The 27,184-nt window shown below is 62.8% G+C and overlaps 16 protein-coding genes and 2 non-coding genes across 18 annotated transcripts; 1 reads left to right on the top strand and 17 right to left on the bottom strand.

The window, feature by feature from the left end:
• Positions 1 to 764: 764 nt before the first annotated feature.
• FDH1_0 (Formate dehydrogenase) lies at positions 765 to 2,107 on the bottom strand. Its single transcript, XM_062769177.1, has 3 exons — positions 1,941 to 2,107; positions 1,727 to 1,894; positions 765 to 1,647 (listed from the first exon to the last, which is right to left on the bottom strand). The coding sequence occupies exons 1-3, from the start codon at positions 2,060 to 2,062 to the stop codon at positions 855 to 857; spliced, it is 1,083 nt and encodes a 360-aa protein (XP_062625161.1). The 5' UTR covers positions 2,063 to 2,107; the 3' UTR covers positions 765 to 854.
• A 269-nt stretch (positions 2,108 to 2,376) lies between these two features.
• Positions 2,377 to 2,668, bottom strand: LOC62_02G002666 (uncharacterized protein; the record flags this gene model as incomplete). Its single annotated transcript, XM_062769176.1, has 2 exons — positions 2,377 to 2,520; positions 2,630 to 2,668. The coding sequence occupies 2 exons, from the start codon at positions 2,666 to 2,668 to the stop codon at positions 2,377 to 2,379; spliced, it is 183 nt and encodes a 60-aa protein (XP_062625160.1).
• A 787-nt stretch (positions 2,669 to 3,455) lies between these two features.
• Positions 3,456 to 6,453, top strand: budC_0 (Diacetyl reductase [(S)-acetoin forming]; the record flags this gene model as incomplete). Its single annotated transcript, XM_062769175.1, has 5 exons — positions 3,456 to 4,461; positions 4,503 to 4,664; positions 4,739 to 4,947; positions 4,995 to 5,111; positions 5,740 to 6,453. Exons 1-5 carry the CDS (start codon positions 4,197 to 4,199, stop codon positions 6,451 to 6,453), a joined length of 1,467 nt encoding a protein of 488 aa, XP_062625159.1. The 5' UTR covers positions 3,456 to 4,196.
• Positions 6,454 to 6,583: 130 nt separating this feature from the next.
• On the bottom strand, positions 6,584 to 7,201 carry sidG (FsC-acetyl coenzyme A-N(2)-transacetylase; the record flags this gene model as incomplete). The annotated part of the gene is made up of 1 exon (XM_062769174.1): positions 6,584 to 7,201. The coding sequence occupies one exon, from the start codon at positions 7,199 to 7,201 to the stop codon at positions 6,584 to 6,586; it is 618 nt and encodes a 205-aa protein (XP_062625158.1).
• A 313-nt stretch (positions 7,202 to 7,514) lies between these two features.
• Positions 7,515 to 9,426, bottom strand: LOC62_02G002663 (uncharacterized protein; the record flags this gene model as incomplete). The annotated part of the gene is made up of 7 exons (XM_062769173.1): positions 7,515 to 8,242; positions 8,290 to 8,395; positions 8,446 to 8,511; positions 8,904 to 8,942; positions 8,977 to 9,216; positions 9,275 to 9,360; positions 9,396 to 9,426. 7 exons carry the CDS (start codon positions 9,424 to 9,426, stop codon positions 7,515 to 7,517), a joined length of 1,296 nt encoding a protein of 431 aa, XP_062625157.1.
• A 417-nt stretch (positions 9,427 to 9,843) lies between these two features.
• Positions 9,844 to 10,800, bottom strand: LOC62_02G002662 (uncharacterized protein; the record flags this gene model as incomplete). The annotated part of the gene is made up of 3 exons (XM_062769172.1): positions 9,844 to 10,544; positions 10,589 to 10,710; positions 10,773 to 10,800. 3 exons carry the CDS (start codon positions 10,798 to 10,800, stop codon positions 9,858 to 9,860), a joined length of 837 nt encoding a protein of 278 aa, XP_062625156.1. The 3' UTR covers positions 9,844 to 9,857.
• A 580-nt stretch (positions 10,801 to 11,380) lies between these two features.
• Positions 11,381 to 13,070, bottom strand: terJ_1 (Efflux pump terJ; the record flags this gene model as incomplete). Its single annotated transcript, XM_062769171.1, is given in 3 exon segments — positions 11,381 to 11,638; positions 11,653 to 12,720; positions 12,783 to 13,070. 3 exon segments carry the CDS (start codon positions 13,068 to 13,070, stop codon positions 11,381 to 11,383), a joined length of 1,614 nt encoding a protein of 537 aa, XP_062625155.1.
• A 1,414-nt stretch (positions 13,071 to 14,484) lies between these two features.
• LOC62_02G002660 (uncharacterized protein) lies at positions 14,485 to 14,936 on the bottom strand (the record flags this gene model as incomplete). The annotated part of the gene is made up of 3 exons (XM_062769170.1): positions 14,485 to 14,700; positions 14,753 to 14,874; positions 14,909 to 14,936. 3 exons carry the CDS (start codon positions 14,934 to 14,936, stop codon positions 14,485 to 14,487), a joined length of 366 nt encoding a protein of 121 aa, XP_062625154.1.
• Positions 14,937 to 15,449: 513 nt separating this feature from the next.
• Positions 15,450 to 15,561, bottom strand: LOC62_02G002659. Its single transcript has 2 exons — positions 15,525 to 15,561; positions 15,450 to 15,485 (listed from the first exon to the last, which is right to left on the bottom strand). It is a non-coding gene; the product is annotated as a tRNA-Ala (tRNA).
• Positions 15,562 to 15,584: 23 nt separating this feature from the next.
• On the bottom strand, positions 15,585 to 15,672 carry LOC62_02G002658. The gene is given in 2 exon segments: positions 15,585 to 15,621; positions 15,637 to 15,672. It is a non-coding gene; the product is annotated as a tRNA-Arg (tRNA).
• Positions 15,673 to 16,185: 513 nt separating this feature from the next.
• Positions 16,186 to 16,672, bottom strand: LOC62_02G002657 (uncharacterized protein; the record flags this gene model as incomplete). The annotated part of the gene is made up of 3 exons (XM_062769169.1): positions 16,186 to 16,392; positions 16,449 to 16,591; positions 16,645 to 16,672. The coding sequence occupies 3 exons, from the start codon at positions 16,670 to 16,672 to the stop codon at positions 16,186 to 16,188; spliced, it is 378 nt and encodes a 125-aa protein (XP_062625153.1).
• A 1,202-nt stretch (positions 16,673 to 17,874) lies between these two features.
• Positions 17,875 to 18,673, bottom strand: LOC62_02G002656 (uncharacterized protein; the record flags this gene model as incomplete). The annotated part of the gene is made up of 4 exons (XM_062769168.1): positions 17,875 to 17,958; positions 17,995 to 18,408; positions 18,448 to 18,587; positions 18,622 to 18,673. The coding sequence occupies 4 exons, from the start codon at positions 18,671 to 18,673 to the stop codon at positions 17,875 to 17,877; spliced, it is 690 nt and encodes a 229-aa protein (XP_062625152.1).
• A 723-nt stretch (positions 18,674 to 19,396) lies between these two features.
• On the bottom strand, positions 19,397 to 19,983 carry LOC62_02G002655 (uncharacterized protein; the record flags this gene model as incomplete). The annotated part of the gene is made up of 3 exons (XM_062769167.1): positions 19,397 to 19,774; positions 19,811 to 19,920; positions 19,956 to 19,983. The coding sequence occupies 3 exons, from the start codon at positions 19,981 to 19,983 to the stop codon at positions 19,397 to 19,399; spliced, it is 516 nt and encodes a 171-aa protein (XP_062625151.1).
• A 412-nt stretch (positions 19,984 to 20,395) lies between these two features.
• Positions 20,396 to 22,101, bottom strand: LOC62_02G002654 (uncharacterized protein; the record flags this gene model as incomplete). Its single annotated transcript, XM_062769166.1, has 10 exons — positions 20,396 to 20,479; positions 20,520 to 20,728; positions 20,771 to 20,900; positions 20,937 to 20,967; positions 21,005 to 21,046; positions 21,084 to 21,101; positions 21,432 to 21,505; positions 21,546 to 21,893; positions 21,928 to 22,031; positions 22,071 to 22,101. 10 exons carry the CDS (start codon positions 22,099 to 22,101, stop codon positions 20,396 to 20,398), a joined length of 1,071 nt encoding a protein of 356 aa, XP_062625150.1.
• Positions 22,102 to 22,572: 471 nt separating this feature from the next.
• LOC62_02G002653 (uncharacterized protein) lies at positions 22,573 to 23,204 on the bottom strand (the record flags this gene model as incomplete). The annotated part of the gene is made up of 4 exons (XM_062769165.1): positions 22,573 to 22,578; positions 22,675 to 22,983; positions 23,022 to 23,143; positions 23,177 to 23,204. The coding sequence occupies 4 exons, from the start codon at positions 23,202 to 23,204 to the stop codon at positions 22,573 to 22,575; spliced, it is 465 nt and encodes a 154-aa protein (XP_062625149.1).
• A 650-nt stretch (positions 23,205 to 23,854) lies between these two features.
• On the bottom strand, positions 23,855 to 24,455 carry LOC62_02G002652 (uncharacterized protein; the record flags this gene model as incomplete). Its single annotated transcript, XM_062769164.1, has 2 exons — positions 23,855 to 24,334; positions 24,432 to 24,455. The coding sequence occupies 2 exons, from the start codon at positions 24,453 to 24,455 to the stop codon at positions 23,855 to 23,857; spliced, it is 504 nt and encodes a 167-aa protein (XP_062625148.1).
• Positions 24,456 to 25,084: 629 nt separating this feature from the next.
• Positions 25,085 to 25,854, bottom strand: LOC62_02G002651 (uncharacterized protein; the record flags this gene model as incomplete). The annotated part of the gene is made up of 3 exons (XM_062769163.1): positions 25,085 to 25,493; positions 25,543 to 25,792; positions 25,827 to 25,854. 3 exons carry the CDS (start codon positions 25,852 to 25,854, stop codon positions 25,085 to 25,087), a joined length of 687 nt encoding a protein of 228 aa, XP_062625147.1.
• A 625-nt stretch (positions 25,855 to 26,479) lies between these two features.
• On the bottom strand, positions 26,480 to 27,169 carry LOC62_02G002650 (uncharacterized protein; the record flags this gene model as incomplete). Its single annotated transcript, XM_062769162.1, has 4 exons — positions 26,480 to 26,563; positions 26,611 to 26,871; positions 26,968 to 27,071; positions 27,145 to 27,169. 4 exons carry the CDS (start codon positions 27,167 to 27,169, stop codon positions 26,480 to 26,482), a joined length of 474 nt encoding a protein of 157 aa, XP_062625146.1.
• Positions 27,170 to 27,184: the final 15 nt, after the last annotated feature.

Raw genomic sequence — 27,184 nt, 5'->3', positions numbered from 1 at the left:
GTAGTGGGGTTGTGTGGGGTTGTGGTTTGGTGTGGGTGCGTTATCGCGGTGCTTGTGGTAGCTGTTGACACGATGTCAAAAGTTTTGGATAAGAGATAGATGTCGCACCGCGTCCTCGTTTATATACCTTTTGGCCAGCGCCATGTCCGAACGTGCTGGAATGACGAGCAGCATCGTCTTGACGGCGAGCACGACCCAGTCTTCCTACAGCTTTGTCAGAGGGTGGAATTCGTATGCCCAATGGGGCAATTAGCGCCATTATCAGCGCCATGTTAGTTACGTTAACCCTCGGCGCCGCCGAGCCGGCGGAATGCAACAAGGGCAGCAGTGAGAGCGGGGTTCAAGACGAGATGAGTGAAGTCCAGGCCACGCCGTGCTGAGGCAAACCACGAGAGGAATGAGTAAGGTGGCGGGGAGTTCCGTCGGAAATGGCCACGTGGCGCGCACGAGACATGACGCATGACAAAGCATTCCTGGTGATTGATACGGCGGCGGTGAGTGAGTGAGTACCGTCGGCGCCCCCTCCGACCACATGCATACGCGCCACGGCCTTGCAGTATGCATACTCGCGTACCAAGGAGCTTATCTCGCGTGCCATCGAGGCGACGCGCTGACAAACTGTTCCAAGGGATTGGTACGGGCGTGTGGGCCACATCCCCGCGGCACTACGGCCGCCCTGCCGCCCGCCGCTGGACGCCGCAAGACGCCACGAGCGGCTTCTGGCATGTAGCACTGTCTCGCACCTCATAACTCGGTACCGTCGGCACTGACGACCACGATGCATCGCACTGTTCGCTAAGCTATGGTATATTCTTCTTTCTGTCGCTTCTGTCTGCCCTAGTCCCAGCCACGCCCTACTTGCGCTGGCCGTAGGCACGCGTGGCGTAGCCGCCGTTCTCGACAATGACGTTGGCGGGGTCCTGAGCCTGGCCGGCAAGGTAGCGCTTGATGATGTCCTTCGCGCCGTTGGCGTAGCGGATCTGCGCGTCGAGCGTCGTGCCAGAGTAGTGCGCGACCATGGCGTTGCCGCCGCCGAGCGGGTTGCGCATGTCGCGCCACGGGTGGTCCTTGGGGGCGGGCTGGACGTCCCACACGTCGCCGCCGTAGCCGGCGAGGTGGCCGCTCTCGAGGGCCGCAACCACCGCCTCGCGCTTGACGATGGCGCCGCGCGCAGTGTTGACGAGCCACGCGCCCTTCTTCATCTTGGCAATGGCCTTCTCGTCAATCAGCCCCTTCGTGCCCTCGTGCAGGGGGCAGTTGACAGTGATGACGTCACACGTGGACAGCAGCTCGTCGAGCGTCGCGACGCGGCGCGCCTTGATGGCCGCCGCGGCGTCCGCCGGCAGGTCGGTGTAGTCGAACCAGAGCAGCTCCTTGGGGTTGAACGCCTCGAGACGCTGCAGCACACGGTAGCCGATACGGCCGGCGCCGATCGTGCCAATCGTCTTGCCCTCAATGTCGAAGGCGTTGCGCGCGATCTGGGCCACGTTCCAGTCGTGCGCGATGATCTGCTCGTGCGCGGGCACAAAGTTGCGCACGAGGACAAGCATGGTCATGACGACGTGCTCGGCGACCGAGACGACGTTGGAGCCCGAGACCTCGGCGACGGTGATCTTGCGCTCGTTGGCGGCGTTGAGGTCGACGTGGCTGGGGCGTCAGTGGGTGTTCACAACACAACAACAACGACACATCGCCCGGGCACAGCCCCTACGCCCCGCACACTCACTCAGAGCCGACACCAGCAGTCACGGCAAGCTTGAGGTTCTTGGCCTTGGCAATGATCTCCTTGGTGACGTACGCGGGGTGGAAGGGGGTCGTGACGAGGATGTCGGCGTCGACAATGTGCTGCTGGAACACGCTGTTCGGGCCCTCCTTGTCGTCCGTGACGATGAACCTGGCAGAGTTAGCACAGGTGACAGCGAACCCCAGCCACGCCTCACTCATGACCCTCCGACTCGAGCCAGTCGCCAAAGCCGAGACGGTTCTCAATGGTGCCGAAGAGGCGCGACTCCTCCTGTGCGGCCTTGCCGCCAGAGTAGAGAACAGCGAGGACCTTGACCATTGTTGCTTTGTTGTTGTTGCTTGTTGTGGTTACGATAGAGTGAGTAGCTTGGGCTGTCTCAGAGGAGGGCACCATGCATGCATCTTATATACCGCTCGGGCTGTGCTTCTCACACGCAGTCACTGCAGTCCGCCATAGCGGGCCGGCCGGGAGAGGGCGAGGGCGAACAGCCGTCCGTGGGTGGGTGGAATGTACAACACACTCGACGTCGCATGTGACCACCTCGACCGAGCGTTGTGGGCAACAACGTCGTCGACCCACCACTGGCATGTTTGAGATCTTTGCGCGACATCTCAAAGAATCACCAGGCAGTTTCAAACGCCCAGCACCGGGCCAGCGTTGCCGGGCGCCGTATCGAACCGTAGCTGTCCGGCCGTACCTCTGGGGAACCAAGAGGCCGAGGTGGTCTTGGTCTTGGACGGAGGGCGATATAGACGGGTCAACTGCGACTGCCTTGGCTGGAGGTGGAAAGCGCCGACGACCAGAGACCAGCTGACCTACGTGCCTCCACCGCGAGCTCAGCTTGGCGACTTGAGCGCGGCGCAACCTGCGTCCGTCAGTGCTCACCTTCGATAGCGTCGCTGCCGCCGGGGCCGCAGCGTCCATCCCGATCGGAGAGCCTCGATACACTCCGACAAGTACGCCTCATCGGACCCCACGTCGCCCTTCTTATCATATCAGCCAGCCATGGGCATGCATATAAATCTCAAACTTCGGACAAACAGGAGGAACAGTGTCCCCGAATGTCCTAGCCTCGACTTTAGCAGCGCGGGAAACGCAGGCGACAAGGCGACGAGGACCGACAAGACGCCAATCGACCTTGGACCGCACGGTAGTCACCCCAGCTCTAACCATTTCGAACACCCACCGCTCCAGCCTCTGACGCCTGTTGATTGGCGATGCATGATCCATTGCCGCCCCGAGCGCGTTCGCCACTGTGAGTCAGTCACCGTACATCCTGGGGCCACGCGGAGCGCCGGGCGCGAGGTGCTGCTGCTCGAAGCTTAGCTCGAACTCGACCCACCCAGACACCCCCAGAGTCGATATTTGGGGTCCCGCTGTCGACGTCAATGCGCCGTTATGTGCCGCATGGTGCTCTAGTGCGGGGTGTCGGCCGATGGGCGCGCGGAGGTGTCGTGCTGCGGGGTAGTGGCGCGGGTTGCGGCGGGGGGGACTGGCTGGCTGGGTAGATGCTAGGTCTGTCGGGTTGCGTGGGCTGCAGTGCTCGCTGCGCAGAAGTGGGACACCCTCCTCCACTTCACCTGTCTGTCGTTTGTTCCCCTACCTCCAGCAAGCCGTTCACTATGCCCTTCACTGTCGTTCGTTCACCAACAGCGATATCTTCGACACCATGCACGTCACGTCTCGTTCGCATCCCCTCAGGCCGCGATATCAATAGATAAGCCCCTATCATCGGGGAGTGCGGGGAGTGTCCGCACCTCGGCGTGGCCCAGCGCGGCAGCACTACGTCTCGCCAAGGCTCTGAGAGGGACAGAGATGGAGCTCAAGACAAGACGCAGGATATAAGACCAGCAGCGCCGTCGCTCGACAGAGTGGTGGGTGGTACTCAGGCGGGCACACCAGTCTTCCCCACACGCCTGCCCCACAACAACACCTCGGATGCCCCCATCCCGGCTTCGGCCCAAGGATCGGCCCGGCGCAGCAACCTCACAGCAACCACCATTCCAGGCCCGCCGTCAGGCCACCAGGCCCCCCACCGTCAACAGCACCCGGCTATGCATGCCGAGCTGGCGAGCAGCGGGCGTCGGAGCAGCAGCAGCAGGAGGCGTCGACGATAGCAGAGACACCTTCGCACGCTACCAGCCACGATAGACATCGGCCAATAACACCTCGCACCAGAGAGCTCATGTCGGCACAGTTCGGTCGTACGCACCCAGGCGGACTCACGCCGCGGCGCTCTGCGCTTCACGACCCGCACACTCTCACGGCCTAGGCACGGCGACTGTCGAGGCTCACAACACGGTTATTTGCGGCTACGAGACCTTCGGCAAGGCATTACCGCGAGGGCATCTCCGGAGCGGGGGTAGGCAGTCGGGTCGGCCTCGTCCTGCATTTAAGTCGCGCCGTTGCAGACGGCCCGGTGCCCCACCATCTCCAGCACCCCACACACACAATGCCAGCCTCCCAAGCCCGCAAAGTAGCCATCATCACCGGCGCCGCGCAGGGCATAGGACGCGCCATCGCGCTCCGGCTCGCAAAGGACGGGTTCGACGTCGCGCTTGCCGACCTCAAGACCAGTCGCGGCAAGCTCGACGCCGTCGCGGCCGAGGTGCAGGCTCTTGGCGCTGCCACGGTACAGATTGACTGCGATGTCAGGTCCGAGAGCGACGTTTACGCTCTTGTTGAGGGCGCTGTTGCGGCCTTGGGCGACTTGGACGGTGAGGTGACGCAATCGGGCCGGTGTTGACCCCCGCCGCAGTCATGATCGCCAACGCTGGCATCGCGCCCGCCAAGATGTTCCTCGACAACACGACCGAGTTCATGGACACGCTGTACCAGATCAACGTGCGCGGCGTGATGTACTGCTACCAGGCTGCCGCGAAGCAGATGATTAAGCAGGGGCACGGGGGGAAGCTGATCGGTGCGTGGCCCCCCTGGCTCTACCTCTCCGCTCGCTGCTCCCGCTCACACCCCCAGCCGCGTGCTCCATCTCAGGCATCACCACGACTGAAGGCCAGTCGGCGTACTGCGCGTCCAAGTTTGCCGTGCGCGCGCTCAACCAGGGCGCGGCGATCGAGCTCGGCAAGTATGGGATCACGGCGAATGTGTACTGTCCTGGCCCGGTCTTGACGGACATGTGGGCGAAGATTGACCAGGATATGGCCAAGGAGCACGGGTCGAAGGAGGGGGAGCTGAGTGCTGCGGTGAGTGGCATGAGGGAGGAGGGGAGGACGGGGGCTGACTCCTCTAGATGGCTGCCCGCTCGCCGCTCGGACGTAATGCCGAGCCCGAGGACATCGCCGCGCTCGTGTCCTTCCTCGCTGGCCCGGACTCGGGATACATCACCGCGCAGGCGATCCAGTCGAGCGTGAGTGCGTGGAGGGACAAAGCTGACAACAGGGCGGGATCTGGATGTCGTAGTGTTGTACTGTCGTGGCATGAATCAGAAGTTGAGTCCGCGGAGTTGCTGAGGGAGGCGCGCTCGTCGGCCGTACACGCGGCGAACCTCCCGAAGGAGAGAGGTTAGCGAGGCGCCACACAGCATTGACAGCATGCACATGCACAAGAGGACATTGCTAGCAGGACCACGCGCCCACAGCCCACAGCCCAGTCCAGTCCAGACACACACAGCCGCAGCCGCCGAGAAAGGCCAAGCCAAGACAACGAGCACGGCCGTGGCACTCAGGGCCTGCAACATCGGCCGACGTATTTTTTATCAGATTACCTGTGCCGAGCTGGCTGCCACCTCCCATGCGTCCACTTATCTGATACAGGCATGCTGGCGATGCACGGCCGGAGGGGGGCTGCGCAGTCGGCGGACGCGACGCCGGGGGGTGGTGCATTGTCTTGGCACGACTTCGAGGTCGGGATATAAAGCGGTTTGCGGTTACACCCTCCCCCCCTCGTCAACCAGCAACGTCGTCCGTCACCCACAGCCAAAATGCTCGCTCTCAGCCTCCTCGCCACCGCGGCGCTCGGTAAGTGCACCACAACAGCCTCTGGGCATGTCGGCTGATGACCCAGCCACCGCGGCCACCGCCGAGCCCACGCACCTCCGCATCACCCGCGCCCTGTCCCTCGAGGCCCGCCAGGGCCTGAACAACCTCATCCCCGAGTCCTGCGCGAGCCAGTGCACGACCCTCACGACGGCGTACGCCGGCTGCCATAACAGCGACGCGGCGGTGTGCTCGTCCATGTGCGGGGACAAGTTTGCCGAGGTGCAGTCCTGTGTCGACTGCGCTGTCGCCGCCGGCGCGTTCGACGCGAGCCGCGGCGCGAGCATCGTCAGCTCGCTGCAGGGCGCTTGTGGTGGCTCTTCGGGCGGCAGCAGTGGTGGATCGTCGGCGTCGGCTTCGGCAGGCGGTGCCTCTGCGTCGGCTTCGGCTGGCGGCGCCTCGGCTGCCCCCTCTGCTGGCGCATCGTCCGCTGCTCGCCCCTCCGCGTCCGCGTCGGGAGCTCCTGCAGGCTCCGCCGCGCCGTCCGCTTCCGCCTCGGGCGCCGCGTCGTCGTCGGCGGCTCGCCCCTCCGGCTCTGCTGCGGTGTCTGGCTCAGGCAGCGCCGCGGCCGCGTCGTCGTCCGCTGCGCGTCCCTCGGGCTCCGCGTTCGCGTCGGCTTCGGCCTCCGCCCCGGCCTCTGCCGGCTTCGTCTCGGCCCCGGTCTCCGCGTTCGCCGTGCTGGCCGCCACCCTCCTCGCTGCCGCCGCGTTTTAAGTCGCCTGCGCAATAATGCATGAATGATGTGCTTGCTGTGATGTTACTATGTTACAGTGTCTGTGCTTTGGCACGTTCGCTTCTGCTCCTGCCTCGCGTCAGCTCCGGCCCGCGCGGAACTCACCTCCAGCTAAGCCATGTACGACCCCATGCGCCCGCGACTTCCCCTAGGCCGGCGCTTGTCGGCCGCGACCCACTCGGCGCGCGTGATGGCGTACACGAGGCCGTGGGCGGTGCCGCGCACCTTGCGGAGGTCACACTTGTCGAGCACGCGGATCGCCGCGCCGTGGTGTGCGGGCGCCGACGCCGCGACGGGCCGCGTGCCGGCCAAAGTGGAGTAGTAGTACTCGAGCACTCGGCGCCCAGCTTCCGTCGCGTACCCCTGCCCCCAAGAGCGCTGGGTCAAGCACAGCGCCAGCGCGAGGCCGGGGGCGCTGCGGGCCGCCGACTCGGCCGGGCCGTACAGGCTCACCCAGCCGACCCACGCGCGCGTGTGCCGCTCGACAAGCACGAGCGTGCCGAGCCCCCTTCCCCCGCCATGCCCGGGGGTCAGCTCGAGCTCGGCGTATTGCGAGACCAAGGTGTCCAACGCGGACGCCACGGCTTCCGGGGTCTCGGCGCCGAGGTAAGCCATCACCCCCGGGTCGGTGTGCAGCTTGGTCATGGCGCCGAGGTCGCCGTGGGTGAGGGGCCGCATCTCGAGCCGCGCGGTCGTGAGGTTCAGCCCCGGGTGGGTGGTCATCGTCATGGTTGGTGTGGCTTGGGATGAGTGGTGATTTACATTGCGAGGTGGGGATGTATGCACCTAGATAAGGAGGCTCGTGAGTGTGTACCATGTGGTGTGAAGTTCGACGACGCGTCATTGCACGTCGCGACGAGTGGTGCAATCACCGCGACTGACTTTTTAGCGCGCCCCATTTGCTGGGGCCATTCTTAATCTGCAAGCTATGCAAGAGGGTCCCGAATGTGAGTGCTGCATGCACGCCCGCCCCACACCCAACTATACTCAAATGTTCATAGGACCAATGTTCTCTAAAAAAAGGTATTGCTCAGGGAGCCAGTTAGAAGGCAAAAGCGGCGGCAGCAACAGCGGCGGCGACGACGGCGCCGACACCGGCGGTGAGGGCACGAGCCGAGCTGGGCTTGGAAGACGACGCGGCGGCAGCCGACGAGGTGGCCGAGTGCGACGCGCTGGAAGTCACGTTGCCCGAGCTGTAGCCCGCGGCGCCCTGCGACGCCGAGGCCGACGCCGACGGCGCGTAGCCGGCGGCACCGGCCGAGGGGGCGCTAGCCGAGGGCGTAGCCGCGGCGGCAGCAGCGTTGCCAGCGCCCGAGCCGGCACCGGTGGCACTGGGGCTGGCGCTGGCGGCTCCGGGGTCAGCAGCGGGGTCGGCGGCGCCACCGGCGGCACCGCCGGATCCACCAGCCGAGGCGGACGGGGCGGAGGGGTCGGCAGCGGGGTCGGGGCCCGAGGAGCTGCCCGAGGCGCCGCCGCTCGAGCTGTCACCGCCCGAGTTGGAGCTGCCGCCGCTGCTGTCGCCGCCAGTCACGACGGATGGGTCGCCGCCGTTGGCGCAGATCTTGTTGAGCGCGTCGATGGTCTGGTTGGCGACGTCGGCCTGGTCGGGGTTGTTCTGCGCGATGCAGGTGTAGCACGCCTTGACCTGGGCCTGCTTGTCGGCGGCGCACCAGGCCGCGTTGGGCGTGAAGCTGCCCGCGACCTCCTGGCACTGCGAGAGACAGGCCGAGGAGTCCTGGCGGCGGACGTGGGCGTTGGCGCCGGCGATGGCTGCGGGGTGAGCACCGCGCCGAGCCAGGACCGTTAATGCCACTTACCGGCAGTGAGAAGGAGCGACTTGACAAGCATCGTAGCGGGCGCGGTGGTACAACAGGTGTGGTCGGCCATGAACACGTTGCATGCATGCGTGCTTATATACTTGCGCTAGGAAAACTTCTCGGGACGCGGAGGACAGAGAGCGGGACGCCGCTGACTCTGGTACCCAAGAAGATGTTGCTCGAGATGGCAAGCTGATAGTTCCTGATTCCTGAGCGTCTCGACTGGTAATGTCAGTGGAATGGAGGATGCCAAGCGCGGTACGGGCTGAGCGGGCGAAGACCATCGCGCCAGTTGGCACGTCGACGCGCAGCAAGCGGCTGGGCGGCTGCGGGCGGGAGTGTCACCACTACCCTGGTTGCCGAACCCATGCCGAGAGGTCACTCGGCGGGCCAGGGTTGCACAAGGTAATTCAGTGGGCGGCTACCCGTCTCGTAATCGCCAGAGACTGCTAGATGAGACAAGTGTCAGGTTTGAGGTTGCGGCAGCACGCGTCACGCTGCTAGCTGTCCGAGTAAGAAGAAGAAGCAGAAAAAACACAACACAACCCAAAAATACATGAGGACGATCAGAGGACACAGGCGACGGCAGCGACGGCGAGGAAGGCGGCGCCCACCCCAGCGACGCCTAAGCCGGCGGCCGACGACGGCTTGTGCTGCAAGTCAGCGCGGCCATGGCAAAATACTCACAGTAGCGGACGCCGACGGCGCCCCTGTTGCGTTCGCTGCAGAGTGCGAGGCGTTGGACGCCGCTGCTGCCGCAGCGGCGGACGAGGCCGACGCCGACGCTGCGACACGGGAAGCAGACACGGACGACATGTACGTCGGGTTGCACAGGTTCTGGAGCTGGAGCGTCGCGTTCTGCAAAGACTGGAGATGCGTCGTCGCTGCGCAGTCTGCACACTTCTGGATCGCGGTCTTGGATGCGTCCTGCGGGGTGCGTTAGCTAGGATCCGGCGGCGTACTGCACACGGCGGCCAGCACTGACCGCGCACGGGTTCGCGGTGAACTCGTTCAGGTTGCCGCACTCGGCCTGGCAGGTGCCGTTCTGCGCGAGCGCCGTGCTCGCGAGCGCTGCTGGGTCAGCGGCGTCAACAACACACACACACCAGTGAGGAGGAACAAGCGGAGGGCGACCATGTTGTGATGTTGGGCAAACGGGGGGTCGCTGGGTGCTGCGACAAGGCCCAGCTATTTACTGCTGCTGCATGCTTTGTTCGGTGGCACGCACTTGCTTGTCGGTTGGGCCACCAACCTGCGGGGTGGTGGCTTTCATCCGCCATCTGGTCCACCAGCTCCCCATGTCTGCCTGCCTGGGTGGGATAAGCTCGAGGCACGCATCATGTGTCAGATCCGATGGGACGGCGTGTGGCTGGACGGGTGACTGCCTCTTTTATTGGTATCAACACCCTCCAATGATGCATTCTTGGCTTTGCACACAACTCAAGCAACACCTTGCACCTTGCATGGGCACCACCAAGCCGGCGAGGGCGACGCCAAGCATACACTAGCTCACGCGCAGGACCATCACGCCGACAGGACTGCATGAGGGTAGTACTGACAGAGCTCGCTTAGAAGAGCGCGACACCCGCAACGAGAGCGGCCACGACGGCGCCAGCGCCGACAGCGACAGTCTTGGAAGCCGACGAGGGCTTGACCGAAGGGAGGGCCGATGGACTGACAGCAGCGGTGGAGTGCGACGCGACGGGGGCAGAGGCACCAGCGCCCGAGACGCCGGCGGAGGGAGCGGCCGCGACCGAGGGGGCGGCGGCGGCACCGGACGCGCCAGCAGCACCAGCACCAGAGCCGGCGCCGGTACCACCAGCACCCGCTCCAGCACCCGAGCCAGCTCCGGCACCGCTGCCGGCGCCAGCGCCAGACCCGGTACCGGTGCCAGCAGAGGGCGACGGGGCGGCGGCGGTGGAGGCACCAGCCTCAGCACCAGCACCAGCCCCCGCGCCGCCGGCGGTGCCGTCCGAGCCGGTACCGCTGCCAGCACCGGCACCTGCACCCGCGCCCGCGCCGGCACCAGCACCAGCACCAGAACCGGTCCCAGCGCCACCCGACGCGGAGCCGTCAGAGCCAGTACCAGAGTCGGCACTACCACCGGCACCACCCGCGCCGCCGCCGGTACCCGACCCCGAGTCATCATTGCACAGATCCTGGAGCTGCTGGATGGTGCTAGTCAGGCTCGCGCCCGCGGACCCGAGGGTCGCCGCGCAGTCTTTGCACTTCTGGACGGCGGCAAGGGCAGCCGCCTGGGAACTCGTTAGCGTGGCCCTGCAGTGACACTACGACTCACGCCACACGGGTCGTTGATGAAGCTCGTCAGGCTGCCGCACTCGTTCGAGCAGGTGCCTGCCTGTCGCGCGATGAGCTCGGCGGTGTGAGGGGAAGGCGCGGCGAGCGCGGCGGAGGCGAGGGCTGGGTGTGTCAGTTCGGTTCGATTCGGTTTGTACAGTGGCGCGCCGGCCGACGCGGCGTACCAGTCAGAAGGAGGGTACGCGCGATCATGGTGTAAGTGAGTGTGTGTTCTGGAGAGCTGGCGCAACGCGCCGCCGCGTCCTTTTATACATCCCCGACGCGTCGAGCACTTACTCGACGTGCCCGCGTTTCTGGCGCACCTGCCCCTCGAGATGGACAGGAAAGTTAGGGAGGAGGGGTTGATGTGTTGCATTTGAGTGGGCAGACGGGGAGGAGGTGAGCGCGTCCTGTCACACGTGGCATACGGCCGCTCAACGCCCGGCCGGCGGCGACTTGTAGCTGAACATAGTTTGCCGATGTGAATGAGGCGTGCGCAGGAGGTGTTTCGAAATGCCCGTCCCACCTGGCGACGACCTGGAGATACTGTGTGTGGTCGGCACTGTCGGTGGGAGAGGCACTGGTCGGGGATTCTCGGTGTCCCCGGCTGGTTTGAGGGTGCTCTGTCTTGACTACGATGAGCAGGCTGCGAGGAGACGGGATGATTGCGCGCTTACCGGGGACGTTCGGTTCCTGCCTCCCTGACTTCTGGCTCTCAACAATCTCGTTATACAAGTACATACATGCCGCGTCTATTGTCTCTTCAAACTACAGTAATAGGCTTGACCTGAGCTTACACCGAGGGGAGAGCTCCAGCCTGCTTGAGAGCGTGCTTCTCCTCAAGCTCGGCAATGCGCTCGCGGGTGAGGCGGTGCTCCTCCTCAGGCTCTGAAGGCGTCTTGTAGAAGACGACGTAGATGATAGCGACAAGAGCAGTGGCGCCAAACTGGTACCAGAACGACCTGGCGTTCTTCTTCCAGTCGTAGAGGCTGGGACCGGAAAGACTGGCCTGGATGGCGAGCGCGATGGCTCCACCGACCTGGGCGATGGCCTGGGAGCAAGCACCAGCAACACCGCCCATCTCAGGGGGCAGAAGGCGATGAGGTTGATGCCCGAGGCCATGTACATGCAGATGGCGCCGGCTGAGCCCATCACGAAGGCAGGGAAGCAGAACTTCCAGTAGTTCTTGCCGGTGCCACCGTCCGAGAAGTACATGAGCACTTCGGCGGCCATGACAAACACTGCAGCGACGGGGATGGTCCTGCGGGGCTTGTAGATGATTGACGGGAAGGCTTGGACGACGGCGCCGATGAGGAGCATGGTGATACCCTGCGGGATGATGGCGGCGGCGACGTGGAGGGGCTTCCAGTGGAGCCTAACCTGCCAGAAAGTGGCGTAGAGAAGCTGCGAGGTCGCCCAGAAGGAGAACGGCATGAGGGTGACGATCGAGGCGACCTTCATGTTCCTAATCTTCCACACGGTGGCAGGAAGGACCGCGCGGCGGGGCGAGATGTGAGCCTCGTACAAGAAGAACGAGATGGCGAGGACGATGGAAATGACAAACGGCGCAATGAAGGAGGCCTTGTTCCACCCGTCAATGGGGCCCTGGGTAAGACCGAGGATGAAGGTCGAGAGGCCACCAGCCATGAGGATGACGCCGACGATGTCGAGGCGCTTCCAACGGGGGCCGTCGGCGGCGGTGTGGGACGAGGGGAGGCGGGGGATGAGGAAGACGGCGGCGATGGAGAAGATGAACGAGATGATGGCCATGAGGCGGAAGAACCAGCGGTACGACGCGAGCATGGTGACGCCGGCGAGGACGAGGCCGAGAACGTTGCCCAAGCCGCCTGCGAGGCCGAGGAGCGAGATCTTCTTGCGGCGCTCGAGGGGGTGCGGGAACATGTGGCCCGTCATGTGGTACCCCGAGGGGATGGTCATGGAGCCCATGAGACCTGCGATTGCGCGCACGACGAGGAAGGCGTACTTGTTTTGGGTGACAAAGCTCTGGATGAGGGACATGACGCCGAGGCCGAAGAAGCCGACCTGGAAAACGTACTGCGCGGGGACGAGGTCCGCCACACGGCCGGAGAAGAGGAGGAAGGAAGCAAACGAGAGGGAGTAGGCCGTGATGATCTGTGGTGGTGGGTTAGCGCCAAGTGGCACCATAAAGGCACCGCCGCGACCACGCCACTTACCCAGACCACCTGGCTCACGTCAAGCTTGATGTCGAAGGCGATATGCGACGAGGCAACAGCCACGCCGGAGACATTGCACACGTCGACAAAGTTGGACAGGCAGAAGATGAACAGGAGGAAGTGCTTGCGGCCCGAGCTGAGCTTGCTGAGGGGGTGGTTCGAGTGGGGCTCGGCGCCAGAGATGGGCGCCTTCTCAGCCAGCACGGCAGCGGAGGGGGGGTACTCGTGCTCCGAGGCCGGGGTCGACTTCTTGATCGACTCCTGTGTGGAGAGGGACGTGGACGACATTGTGGGTTCGTGTGGCAGGACCTAGCTAGATCTCGGATGAGATATGGGGGGAAAAGAAGCTCGTCGTGAGGATGAGGTTCCCGGGGGTCAATCTCGTCGCTCTTAAGTATGCAGACAAACGTCCCCCTCGTCGCCAAGTTGTGAGAGTTTCTATCTTTGCATTGCCCCGTTGTGAGGCGGACCCGACAACATGCCTCTCGGACTTGTCGTCGGTTCCCCCTCCGCCGACACAACACCAGCCATCCCGCGCGCCGCGGGGGTGCCTCGCCGTAAACTCAACGTACGCAAATACAGGAGGTGGGTGGGGGTGGTTGGGGGGGGGGGCAGGGGGGGTTGGGGGGGGAGACAGCTGCGAAGGAGGAAAGGAGTGAGCCACACGCATGCGAGACAAGTTCCGCAGAGCGCGGCTTCCGCCTTGACGACGGGCCCGCAACGCACTGCAACGCAACGCAATGGTCGCGGGCTTACCCACACCTTTGTGAGCGTTAAGCTCAAACAAGGCTCAGGTGTGTGGGCGGGACGTCGCACGCATTCACAACAAGCAGCGCCATAGCAGAGTTGCCGGGTTGTCAACCAAACCATGCTTACTTGCGTTCCGCGGCCGGTCGCTGAGGCAGAGGAGGACGGTAAGTGCCGCCGCTACCGACGGCACCGGAGGGGTTTGGGGCAGCCGGACCCTTTGAGCAGCTGGGCCGCGCGTGCCTGTTTCATTAGGAACACAACAAGTGCAGTGCTTTGCGGCGACCAACTGTTGCTTGTTGCGAAGAAATAGGCGCAGGGGTGACGACCCATGCATGAGTGAGTGCGAGGCAGTACATGAGGGGCAGCATGCTTGCTCCCTGCGTGGTTCACTGTGTCGGGGGTCCGCTTTTGACGCGCTTTGTAACCAGGTTGGCTGGCAGGTTAGTTCTGGGGCACTGCGGCCACTTCCTCGTCTCCTGCTCCCACGCCGCTGTTCGCCTCCGCGCCGCCGCTCGTATCCCGCCTCCTTGGTTATGCTTGAGACCAACATAGGCGTGGGGATGAGCAACGACGTGGGGATGGCTCCGCGATCCAACAACATCTTTGACGTGGTCCAGACCCGCAGGGAGGACAGTGTTTCGAAATGCGGTCAGGCGCCACCGCTCGTCGTATGTTTGTCTTTCAGACGGTCAAACACGATATCTAGGCGTCGACATCTATCACGTTTCCACTTTGTCTCCGAGTGGCGTCTTCCGAGCCGGTCTCGGAACTATGTACCACAAGTCACGGGGCAGCGTGCGTCGCGGCGCCGGTGATGTTGGACGTCGTCCTCCTAGAAATCCGGGCTTGCGTGCTCCGCAACTCCTGGGGCGCCGTGCCTGGCTGGTAACCCAACAACACACACAACATGCATTTTCGGCAGTCACCTCCTCCGAACCCTCCGCCTGACCAGTTAGAAGAGCGATACGCCAGCCACGACCGCAACGGCAACGCCGACGGCGCCGGCGCCGACCGATGCCTTGGTGCCGGACGACGGCTTGCTGCTCGAGCTCGAGCTCGAGCCGCACTTCGAGTCGGCCATCTGCTGCAGCTGGGTGACGCTGTTGATGAGGTCCGAGTTGCCAGTGCTCTTCGCGCACGTGGCACAGCTGTTAAGCTTGTCCCTGGCCTGTGTGCGTGTATTAGCCATCGGCGCGGACCGTCGATCGCTGACGACTCACACTGCAGACCTGGTCATAGGTCGGCAAGTTGAGGCACTCGTTCGCGCAGGTGCCCGCCTGACGGGCGGCGATCTCGACGCTGACGGCTTCGGGGAACGCGGCGACTGCAGTCGCGGCGATGGCTACGTTCAGCTGGGTCTCGCCTCCACCACTCACCAGTGGCAATGAGAGAACGGGCGAGCATTGTTCGGGATGTGGTGGACTGGTTCTCCTTGCCACAGGCTTATCTTATACATCAGCGACCACGGCCTCACGGCCAGCCAAGCCCGCCCCCGCACTGCTTGGCAGGCCGAGATGATTGTGGAGTAGTGGGTGTGTCAGTGTCTAGACGGACATGAGTATCAGCTGATGGGCTGAATTGGGTTTCAGAATGCCCGTCCGTGCATCATCGGTGACATCAACAAGGGCAAGCAAGACTCGTGCTCGTGCGACTGACCAGTGTATATGGTTATCAAGGGGGTGCGGTCGGCCAAGCCTGTGGACAAGGGCATTTGGATGGCGAAGTACCCGTCTGAAGCCGTCCGGGTCTGATTACAGCTTGGCACTCACCTCTTCCATTGGAGATGGGTTCAAATGACACGGACTGGAGGATTAAGCCTAGTGGGTCCTCGCCGTTCGCGGAGGCCAGACACCCTTCGAGGCTACGGCAGGCGAGCCGTTGGTGTCCCCAGCAAAACCATGAGGTCCTGGAAAAAGCTGGACGAGTTAGGAATCGAACCAAAGACCTTGTCAAGTAGGTAGAAGCACAGAGGAGAACCTCATGATGTGCTGGTGCTAATGACACGCTCTACCAACTGAGCTACACGCCCGGGAGATGTCGATGCTATGCATCTAGGCCACGACGGGGATCGAACCCGCAATCTCATGATTACTGCTGCAACGAGTCGTAGTCATACGCCTTGCCATTGGGCCACGCGACCTTGGTGTCGAGAAGGGTGGAGGGTGGGGTGTGAGCGTCTGGTGGCTTGCTGGCCCTGAGGACTTGACTCCTGCCAAGGGACGTGAGAGTCCCTTTGCCTCCGGAGCCCTCAGCACTGTACTCGTCGGCCTCCACAGAGGAGTTGGCTGGCGAGAGGGGTGCGGAGACGACGGTGTTGCTGAGAGTCCGGATTCAGCGGAGGAGGCATGATCTCCCGACCGCCGGAAGCAAACATGACCTACACTGCCACCTCGGCGTGCATGTGTGTTGCAAGCCTCTGCTAGTTAGTTATTGATTTCACGCAATCCTAATACCTTGAGCTGGGAAAGACGACAACAACAGACAAGAGTCGCGGAAGTAGGGGCACACCCAAGAGTGGCGCCGGTCATCATTCACTTTCATCTCACCAACTCCTACTTGATCATTCAGAATACAACTACCCCCCAGCCGCTTACGCAGCAGATGCGACTGCACATGCTGTGATTGCGACTACAGTGAGGGCGACCGTGACGATTCAGAGAACCATGGCGCCGGCAACCACCGCGACCACGGCCGCGCCGGCGCTGATAAGAGTCTTCGAGGCAGCTGACGGCTTGCCATCCTTGCAGTTCTTACTCTGAAGGCTCTGCACATTCTTAATCTCGTCGATCGCAGTCTGGTTCGGAGCAGGCAACCCCTGAAGGCAGGTAAGGCAACTACTGAGGCCGGAGACCACGTCTGCCTGGGAGTCCGTGTCAGCCGGCGACAGAGCTGAAGAAGAGGCGCCAAGTGGCTTACCGGGCAGTATGTCTTGGGGTCGGTAGTAATCTTTCCCAGCGCAGGGCATACAGGTTGGCAAGAGGCACCAGAGCCATCCTGACGGCCCACGAGCTCTGCTGGCTGAGCGGGCTCGGCTGACGCAAGCGCCGTCGCGGCGAGGACTGGGAGATGTCAGTGCTTAGCCAGGCGTCGAAGGCCATGGCGCTACACCCACCAGAGAGGAGAAGAGTACGGGCGAGCATTGTGCAGGTATGTGATGTGGCGAGGGTCGTTGGGAGAAAGGAGTGTTGTGAGATGGACTGTCCTCAAGGCCTGGACAGCCTCTTTATATATGCAACGAGTTCGATCACTTCGGCGCGTCAAGAACCAGGCAGTGCTGGGGCCACCTGCCCCCAGACAGTGTAGACGTGGCGTATGTCAGTGTTTCGAGTAGCAGGAACGCGAGCGTCGTCAAGCCCCGTTTCGGACGCCTGGCGCATTGTCTGGAGCGACTGAGGCTGTGGATAGATAAACACGTACATGCTTCCCACCTCTCTGTACGGCTATCATGCTACAAGGCATGATAGCCGCAGACGACGATGGCCAACGACGATCCCGTCCGTTGCGGTGTCATTACGGCGCGGCTAATTACTCCCACGTTCCCCTTGCGACGACTGCTTGGCGTCCAGTAAGCATGGTACAGTTGTCAACCCCGCACCACGTACGCTACAGTCTTGTCCACGACGCGCCCCTCCACGACTCCTTCCTGCCCAAGGAGGAAAGGGCTCCACGCGTTTTTCGGGAGAGCGGGGTGTCGTTGCCAACGATGGGTTGTACTGCACCCATCAGGACGGGGAGCCACTCCGACTCGGGTCGCCCGTTCCGGCTTTCTCGGCTGTCTCGTCCAAGCCTCACTCGGTCTCTTGGAGATCAAGGTGGATCGTCAACGCGATTCCCATATCGATCTACTGCACCAACACCAATGATACGCGAACCTCACCGCGTCGCCTCGCAAGCACAGCAAACGGTATCCACCTTCCTCTCTTAGCGTGTCCCTTTCCAACAAACATCCCCGCGTCCTCGTACTCCAAAGTCTGGCCACGGGCAGGCACGAGTAGCGTGTTGGGTATTAGCATCCGATGATGCCGTCAGCCTTGCATGTTGTTGACAACCCCCTCCCGGTCGTGAGTGCACCTGCACGGAACGTAACGCAAGCCGGGGAGGGGTGGTTGTGTTTCGATCGAGACGGGGCAACGACGATTCGTGTGTCGACAACACGGCTAGTGAAACCGGAGGCTGGAGGTGTGTCGATAGTGCGAGGAACAAACCGCTGGCGCAAGTCATGTAAGTTACGACGCGGCCGCGGGGCCACAATTCGTTGCATCAGGAGAGGAAGCATGTCGACACGCGCGCGTCGCTCGATTCATCATCCATGTGTACAGGGCACACAAGTCTCGTGACCGCATCAAAACACAGCGGAAGCTATGAAGGCGACGACTACAGCCACAACGCCGACCGAGCGGCGGGATGCCGCCGAGGGCTTCTGACTCTGTTAGCGTGTGCACCAACTCAAGCCCGACCCTACCTTTGAGGCGGTGGCGGAGGCACCAGCTGGAGTACGACCGGCGCTGGAGGTGCCTGCCCCATTCGCGGGGCCGGGTGTTGCCCCGGCCGTTGTACTGCCGGGGCCGGCTGTGTCCGTCGCGGCTATGCTTGGGGTGCTCGCGTCCCCATCAACACCTGCCCCAGCAGTTTCAGAGACGGGCGTGGCACTCGCAGCTGAGCTCGGGACCTTGGAGACAGCCGAGCTCGTGATCACGCCGCCTGCGGAGTGCGATATGTTGTCCGTCGCCACGCTCTCGATACTAGTCGAGAACACACTGGCACTGAGGCCGTTCTTGCAGATGTCTTGAATGTTCAAGAACGAGCCGTCCGTGGAGTCGCCTTGGGTCTTGAGGAGGCACGTGCCGCACTTGTTCATCGCTGCGAGGATGTCCGCCTGGGGTTAGTTAGGAATCGGGGATAGCGCAGTTCTCACGTTGCACGCCACGCCACTTTGGATCTGTGGCGCCTTGGCCATGAGATTGGCACAGTCGGCCTTGCACGGCCCTTGCATTGGATCAGTCTGGCGGAAGGAAATGCGCGACGCGTCGACCACGAAGGTAGATGTGACGAGCACTTGGAGTTAGCGCTGCCAGCTTGGGAGGCTTACCTGTCAGGAGCTTGTAGGCGTGCATTGATACTCGTTCGTGGGTAGGCGTCATGCCTGTCAATGTGAGGAGTTTGTAGAGGGGATTTTATATCCTTTCGAGAAGGTCAACCCTGCCTAGAGCCACGCAACGCCTCGGCGTCCATGGCCGATGGCCGTCACTTGAACCGACGGGGAACCGCTGATTGGTACGCCGTTCAGCGCCAGCTTCGACGTCGCTGCTCTCCATTCCGCGGTCGTGTCCGCTACTTTCTGATTCAGCGGTCCTCTTTATTGTGGTAACCTATGATGCACTATCTGAGTCAGGTCCTCGGTCAGTGATCCCGCAAGAGCTGTCAAGGCCTCCAGGAAATCGAGAAACCTGTGCGGTGTCGACCACCTCCGCGATGAGCCGTCCGCCGAGCCCCGAGCACCAGTTCCCCTGCGTCCATGTGCTTTAAGACCGATATACCATTACAATGGATCCCCTCCATTGCTAGCTACTATGAATGTGTAGTGAGTTGTACCACCCTTCAAGATGAAACGAGGTGCATTTGGATGAGTCCTCGTCGTCCCGGTGCCACATCCGCCACGCTAAGTTTCGCTTGGCATTCCGGATCTTCCGCTCATTCCTCGCACCTCCCACAACAAAGGGAGTAAGGAATTCATCAATCGTCGTAGAATAGCTACGAACTTCAGAGGAAAGTGCATCCGAGCAAAACGGAAGCGACAACAGCGCCGATCTGAACCGACATCGCGGTTGCACCCGAGGGTTTCTGGGCTTGTCAGACATGTGTGATCACCATGGCGGGCTTACCGAGCTTGCTTTGGCCGATGCGGCAGGTGCCGACGTGTCACTTGATGCGACACCCGTTGGACCAGAAAGAGGCGAGACCGGTGTGGTCGGGGTTGACGCCGCGTCCGTGGCGGCAGAAGTGGCATCGGCGGAGGACACCGCGTCCGCTACGGTGGCAGTAGTTTGCTCGGCACCAGACGACGAGGCCATATCACTTCCGGAGGCAGAAACACTGAAGGCGCCATCGCTGCTGGGTACAGAGTCGCCGAGACTCTTGGCGCACAAGTCGATACGGTACTGCTGCGCCGCGAGAGTGTTCGCGTCCGCACCAGCGCCCTTGATGCAGTCGTAGCACTTTTGAATTAGGTCCTTGGTGGTTGCCTGGTGTTAGGAGGTGCAATGGACGGCTGGACTTACAGGACACGGCTCGTTGGGCTTCCACGCTCCGATGGCCTGGGCGGCTGGCTTGCAGTCGGAGGCGCAAGTTTCAAAGGGGCCAGCTTGGACGAGGGGCTGGATTGCGAGGACTGGGTGTTAGGTGGGGGAGAGTGGTGGCACTTACGAGCGACGAGGATGGTGCGGGAAAGCATCGTGCGATGGGTTCTCGGTTGGGTTTGGGGGTAGAAATTGAGTTGGATAGGGGTGTCTCATGGTCTCATGAAAGCATGCTGCTTATGTAGTTTGCAGAATATGCGCAGGAGAGGTAGCTGTCGAGGAATCACCCACGCGCCACAACGGTCGGAGAGACCGTTCCTGCCACAGTGGTGACGACCAACAAAACTGCGACCACCCGAAGACCCGACACATCGACCAGCAATCACGGCGATCGACCCGAACCGCGTCTGCGGATGCGAGCAGAAGCGTGCCGAACAGCACAAGCGGAGATGACGACGAACGACAGATCCGAGGCCGACGGCGACGGCAGCCCTAGTGTGGAATGATATCTCCCAAATGCCCGCAGGCTGGATCCATCCGGTGCTCGTACATCCTGCATACGGTTGTTTATCTAGGCACAACTACAAAGGAAAGAATGAGGCCGACGGCAACAGCGGCCATGGTAACTTGAGCCCGTGCACCAGTCGACTTCTGCCACATTGTTAGCGCGGAAACGGCGGAGATGCCTCACCGCCGTTACGGTCACTGTTGCGCCTGTACCGGCACTCGTGCCTCCCAGACCGGGGGTAATACCGAATATGGGACCCGTGGCGATCGTCTGAGCACCGCCAGAACCGGCGCTGGTGCCGGTTGGGGGACCGGTTGTGCTGGGAGGAGACACACCGGGGTCGGCGCTGGAAATCGAGGTGCTGGGGGTCTCGGTGCTCGTCCCGGAAGGAGCTGTGCTACTGTCGCTGGGGGAATCACCACCAACCCCCGTACCTGCTCCAGAGGCAGAGGAGCTCCCGCATAGCTGCTGGATCTGCTCGTAGGCGCTGAGGACGGAGCTGTCGATTCCTGGGACCGACTTGAGGCAACTGACGCACTTGTCTACCGCGGACGAGGTCTCGGACTGGGGGGTTAGATGGGTGCTGGGTTGAAGCCTTACTGTGCAGCCTAGAGCGGAGATGCCATCGCTGCTGGACTGCAGCTTCTGGCACAGCGGGAGGCACTCACCGTATGTGGCCCGCGGCGCGAGTGTGGCCAGGGCAGAGGCAGCTGGATGGTGTGAGCCGCGCGGTCTGATGCGACGTACCGGTCAGCAACAGGAGGCCTGCGAGCATGGTGAGTGGGTGAGTCGAGGTGAGTGTTGCGCGTTGATGAAGGGGAAACTTGGGAGGAAACTTGTCTTGAGGTCGGGCGAGGTATGCGGTCAGATTAGTCGGCTCACACGTGGCAGCCTCGCCCGCCTCACTCTCCGCGGATTGCGGAATGGTTCAGCTTGCGTGCTTTCTGAACCGAGGTGAGCTGAGATCGTTGTAACCCGTGCATGCGAGCTGAGATCGTTGTAGCCCGTGCATGCGTCGAGGTCGTAAAATCAAACTCATAGAAGCCCGACTTGTCCTTTGCCTAACCCCCATCCCGCTCCCTCCGATCCTCTTACACCAGGACGGCGGCCGCAGCCACGACGAGGAGGACCGACGCCACGCTGACACCGATAGCTGACCCCGCTGACGGCTGGGCATGTCAGTGTCGTTCGCACTTCGCCCAATCCTACCTTTGAAGTCGAGGCAGCTGCTGGGGCCGCACCGCTGCTTCCCCCGCTGGCCGCAGCATGGGAGCTAGCAGCAGGAGTGGCAGCTGCCCCTCCAGACGCAGCGGCGCCGGTGCCGGTGCCCGCCGCGCCGGTACTCGAGGCCATCGGCAGCGCCACCTGGGTCGTAGCTGTGGCCCTGTCGCCCACGCCAGGCGGGGCAGAGTTCTGCCCGCCCTCGCCGTGCCCCGCGCCCGGGCCGACCCCGCAGTGCTGGAGGGGGACCTCAAAGTCGCTGATGAGGGACGGGTCGACGTTGGGGATCTGGTGCAGACACTCGATGCACTTGGTAATCTCCGCTATGAAGACGGGCTGCTGTTAGTTTTTGCCGGCGCGCCGCGCTCACGCTGCATCCGGTGCTGTTGTCAATCGAGTTGCGGCCACTGAGTGGGTCGCAGTCGATGTAATTGAGACGCTCTACGAGCGGGCTCGCGAGCGCGCCGGCGACGCCTGGGAGGTCTCTCAGCATGAGCCGTGGGAGAGACTTACTTGCGACGAAGAGGAGCGTGCGGAAGAGCATAATCGGGTGTCGTCTGGGGATCCCATCGCCCCGTGAGTGCCCTGCCCACTTATATGTAACTCGTGGTGATCGTCTGTGCCTTCCGACCGGCTGAGCGGGCTGTGAAACTCATGCCCGCGACCTCCTCTATTTTGGTCCACATCTGGTTGTCGAGGGCCTAGAACAACTGATGTGCCGCGGCAGCGCCAACGGCTAGCCTAGTGTTGCAATCATGTGAGTGCCGGGTGCAGTGCAGTGCGCGTGACGTCAAACACAATTAGGGATTGCTAAAGTGGGCATTGCCAAGGAGTCGCCGAGCCAACATGTAGCTTGTAATCTTAACCGGCTTGCAGCGCATTGCAGTGCATATGTAGACGAGCGGCGACCATGGATTGGCTTCCTGGACGCCGCAGCCATCCCACAACAATCCTTCGGCCCATCTGCACAACATGCTGACTCCAAACACGCCCAGAATTGAACCTCAAAGCAGCACTACTCCTGCAGCGATCGCCGCGAAGATAGCCCCAACACTGACACCGAGCAACCCGGCACCAGAAGGCTGGATAGTCAGCCATACCCCAAACCACCGCCCACCTTGGTCGTCGATGTTGTCGCCGGCGCGGCGGAGCCCGTACTCCCCGTGATGAATCCCGAGCTGCTGCTGATCGGGGCAACAGCCCCCGTGAGCGGGTTATTCGGTGTGACGGAGGTGGAGATGTAAACCGTGGGGGTCGAAGCGGACGGCGTGCCCTGTTCTGCACCGATCCCGCCACCGTGGCCTGACCCGCCGTCGTTCTCGCACTGCTGCAGGACCTGCTGGAACGGGCCGTACAGCTTGGGGTCGATATTTGGGATGGCGCCGAGGCAGTCGACGCACTGCTTGAGCGGGGCTGTCGCGTTTGGCTACTGTCAGCGACCGCCTCGCTCCGTACAGTACACACAAGACACTGCTCGATCCCGTTGTCGTTGTTGAGGACGTTCTGGCAGAAACCCCAGCACTTGCCTATCGCCGACATGTCCTGCGGCGCCATGCTCGTCGTTTGGGCCGCCGTGCCCGCGACGGCTGGCGTTAGCTGTGCAAGCTGGGGTCACAAACCTGTGAGGAGAAGCGCGGCCGCGAGCATGCTGTGAAGCAAGCGGTGAGAGTTGAGGGATGCTCGAGCTTGACTACTCGCTATCGTGCTATTTGTGGTTGTGGGCTAGACCTTGCACCGCGGAACAAGGTCGCCCGGTCATGTGCCGCGTCGAAATGAAGCTGCCGCTTGGGCGGGGCGGGCTCGACTGTTCCTGCCGGGGCGACGGTGGGAAGGTGCAGCTTAGCCGCGGCTAATGAACCACTGACCTGCTTGCACGCCTGCTTCTGTTGACTGCTTAGCATCAGGCGTGGGGTAGCCTCAAGATAACATGGGCCAGAGGTCTGTCCAGGTTCTGTGGGGCCCCTTACACACGGCGAGTGTCAGCCTTGGCTGCCTTGGTGTCCTGTACAGTTAGTTCGCGGACAGAGGGAAGGCATCGCGCATGCTGGCTCAGTCTGTCCGCCAGCATGGCAGACGGCAGGTGACCCCCGAATTGTGCAGCCGCCGGCCAAACAAACAACACGGGCATCAAGCCCGTAATATGAAACGCACCGCAGCAGTGCCAAGCTCACTCGTACGGCCCCATTTCCTCCATCACCTGGCCCATACAAAGATCAGGCTATTCATCAACCTCGTTCCTGCGTGTACTGGAACATTCGGATGATCTGACAGAGGCACCGCCTATAACCATCCTGGGCTCAGAGCAACGCGTACGTCGCGACGAGCGCGACCAGCGCGCCGATACTAACCCCTGCTGCCGTGCCCGCCGAGCTGGGCTTGGCCGACGGGCTTACGCTGGGCGACGCGCCGCCACTAGTACTGGCGTTAACGCCCCCCGCAGACGGGGTAGCAGTGGCATTTGCCGGAGTGTAGACGACCACTGTGCCCCCACTTGGCGTGGGCATCGCGTCGTCCTCGTCGTCCGCGGCGGTCGGCTCGGGCCCGTTATCGACCGCCGTCGTCTTGCCCAACTTTTTGCAGCCGTCGCGCAGGTTGCTCATTGCGGGGAGGAGCGCGTCCCGGAAGTTGTCGGGCAGCGCGAGGAGGCAGTTGTAGCACACCTCGATTCCGTCCACCGTTGCCGGCGGGCAGCCGTGCGCTATCGTAATCGAGTCGGCGAGCGCCTGTGTGTCGCCGCATGTCGCCGTGCACGTATACCACGGGTTCTCCCAGTTGATCTGGCGTGCGGCGAGCGGGGTCGCGGCGGCGGCGGCGGATGTCGCGAAGGTTAGGGAAGGGGTCAGTTTTCGCCGACTGGGGGAGCTTACCAGACACGAGCAGGAGGACAGAAGGGAGCATTGAGAGATGATGGGCGGTTCGAAGCAGACCTAGATGTCATCCTATACATAAGTGGGCAGCGATCCTCAGCCTGCCGCAAGGCCACAAGGCCATCAAAACAAAACTGCACCTGACGCGACTCACCAGGGGCGCGCCAAGAGTTTTTCCTGGCCGTCACTGGAAACGGCACTGGATCGATTAACCAGGCGCGGGGGTGCTACCGACAGACGCGTAGTGACGTGCGAGGCGATGCTTGATGCATCTGTGTGGTTTGGTGAGATCATGCAGTGTCGTTTGATTGCTTGCGACGACGCGTCATGGCATAGCAATGATCGCAGCGTATGCTGGTCTTGCCAAGGTCGGATGGGACTGTAATCTAATCAGGTTGGGCGCCATGGCAGCTGGCGGCAGAACGCCACGGCCAGCTCAGAGGGACATGGAAGGGAGAGAGAGAACGCCTCTCTCCGGTGGCTGGACCAGCGACACTTCAACAATCGTATCCATGTCAGTTGCGTGTGCAGTGCCTTTGCAAACTCAAGTCGGCCCTCACAAAACGGATTGCATCATCACAGCTGTATTCTAATCTGTCCGTCTCTCGCGTATATGTATCAGGTCCCAGATCGACTACCCAGCATTGAATTTTCAGCCGCTTAGAGGAACATGGCAGCGCCCGCAAGGAGGACAGCAGCGAAGCTAACGCCCGCGGCGGCGGCCGCAGCGCTAGGCTTCGACGCGCTGGGGCTGGGGGAGGCTCCCGACGCACCCGAGGCGCCGGCGGGGTGCGACGTCGCCGACGAGTGCGACGAGCCGGTGGGAGTGGCGCTGGCGCCGGCGCCGCCCGAGATCTGGGTACCCGAGATGCTGACGACGCCGGCCGAGCCGCCGCCGCTGACGACCGCGCCGCCGCCGTTCACCGCGCCGCCCGAGGGGCCAGCGGCGATGGTCACGCCGCCCGCGACGATGGTGCGCCCGGGGCCGGTGACGGTGTCGTTGTCGTCGGCGGACGTGCTGGGCTCGGGCTCGTCGACAAGGTCGCTAGGGTGGATCGAGACGGTCGTGCTGGCGCAACGTCAGTTGTGTGTGCGGCAAGGGGCAAGTCACCACGTACGTCACGGCACCGTTGACACACTCGTCGTACAGCGCCTGCGTGGCGGGCAGCATGGCCTGCTCGGAGCCCGGGAGGCCCTTGAGGCAGTTGACGCAGGTGAGGAGGGCGTCGCGCGTGGCGGCCGGGCACTGCGAGCCGATGACCCACGCTGCATCGACGCCGTTCTGCGCGTTCGCGCACGTCGTGGTGCACGCGAAGAAGTCCATCTGGCGCGGGGTGAGGGGCTTGGCCGCGGCCGTGGCGGTGAGGGCTGGGGGTCAGCGGGGCCAGTGGCACAAACGTACCAGTGAGGACGAGGGCGGCGGGGAACATGTTGAGCAGTGGGGGCGGGCTTGAGTGCGTGAGGACTTGTACAGCGCACCACCCCGCCGCCTTAAGTACCCACTCCGCCGCTGCACACTCGGTGCAGCTCGTAAAACCACCCCACCCCAAACCACCGCACGGCGGGCATGGGTCCTGAAGTTCGAAACAAGCCGCCCGTGTCCCGAACGCGTCGTTCAGGGATGCCAAGACATTTGTCGATCCGCCAGCGAGCACAAGCAGCACTGGAACAATGAAGGCACGGGGCACGCACATTTGTATACAGGCAGAAACCAAGGCAGGCCGGATGCACCTAATGCGATGCTTATGAGCGGCGGGCCGTTGGTTCGGGGTCATGCAGTGCCGACCGCCACTGCAGATCGGCGACGCGTCATTGTCGCCGTGCTCTGGTTATGCTTGACATGGAGCGTGCTGTAGCTTAGGCACGACGCAAGTTCGTGCATACGTGCAGGGCAGGAGTTGAACACCGCATGCATGGTCCACGGCTCGCGCAGCAGGACACCCACGACACGGCCCACGTCACTGCCTCGGCTGTTGGTTCACTAATCTTATCTTCTTTTGCGCAGCATCAAGGGTCCATATTGATCGACAAGCGACGCCACGCCACATTCTCTTCTCAAGGCAGCAGCACTGCGGCGCCGAGCAGCGCACCGACAGCCGCGAGGCTGACCCCGACGACCGGGCCCGCGTTGCTGGGTTTCTGGGGAGCGTTAGTAGTGTCACGGTGGGCGAACCGGGTGAACTCACCGCGGCGGGTGAAGGCGAGGGCGATGCAGCGCTGCCGGCGCCACTGGACCCCGCAGCACCCGACGACGCCGCGTGCGTGGCACCAGTAGTGGCCGCCGACGGCGGCGGCGACGGCATGGGGATGTCGGTACTCGCCGCGCCGGGGACGTACGTCGCCGTCGCGGGGTCGGGCGTTGTCTGGCCGCTGGGGAGGCAGTTAGTCTGCGCCTGCTTGACGAGGCTGATGAGTGTCGCGTTGGGCGGGGTCTGCATCTCGAGACACTGGATGCAGGTCCAGAAGTCTTGCGTGGTTTGTGCCTACATACAAACAGGAGGCAGGGGGTCAGCGTTGCGCCGGGAAGCGTGGCGACGACTTACACCACACCCGGTGGGCAGCTTGACGTAGCCCCCGCACACGACCGAGTAGCACACCATGTACGGGCAGTTGCCGTACACGCTGCTAGGGTCGTTGGGGCACATGTCTGCGGTTTGCGCGACGGCGGTCGTGGCGGCCGTGGCTGGTGTCAGGCGGCATAGGAGTAGTAGGGCACGTACCGATGAAGAGTAGGCCCGCGAGCATGGTGGTTAGGCGTTG

Source organism: Vanrija pseudolonga, chromosome 2 (genome assembly GCF_020906515.1).
Source record: "Vanrija pseudolonga chromosome 2, complete sequence".
NCBI classification, from domain to species: Eukaryota; Fungi; Basidiomycota; class Tremellomycetes; order Trichosporonales; family Trichosporonaceae; genus Vanrija; species Vanrija pseudolonga.
Note: the sequence above shows the minus strand (reverse complement) of the source record. Positions and strands in the feature narration are given on the sequence as shown.

Bases quoted from the DNA above. Each gene is read 5' to 3' on its own strand.
- FDH1_0 (XM_062769177.1), bottom strand. From the start codon at position 2,062: ATGGTCAAGGTCCTCGCTGTTCTCTACTCTGGCGGCAAGGCCGCACAG. The intron at 1,895-1,940 runs GTGAGGCGTGGC...TAACTCTGCCAG, and splicing joins CTCGAGTCGGAGGGTCATGA to GTTCATCGTCACGGACGACA. The intron at 1,648-1,726 runs GTGAGTGTGCGG...CTGACGCCCCAG, and splicing joins ACTGCTGGTGTCGGCTCTGA to CCACGTCGACCTCAACGCCG.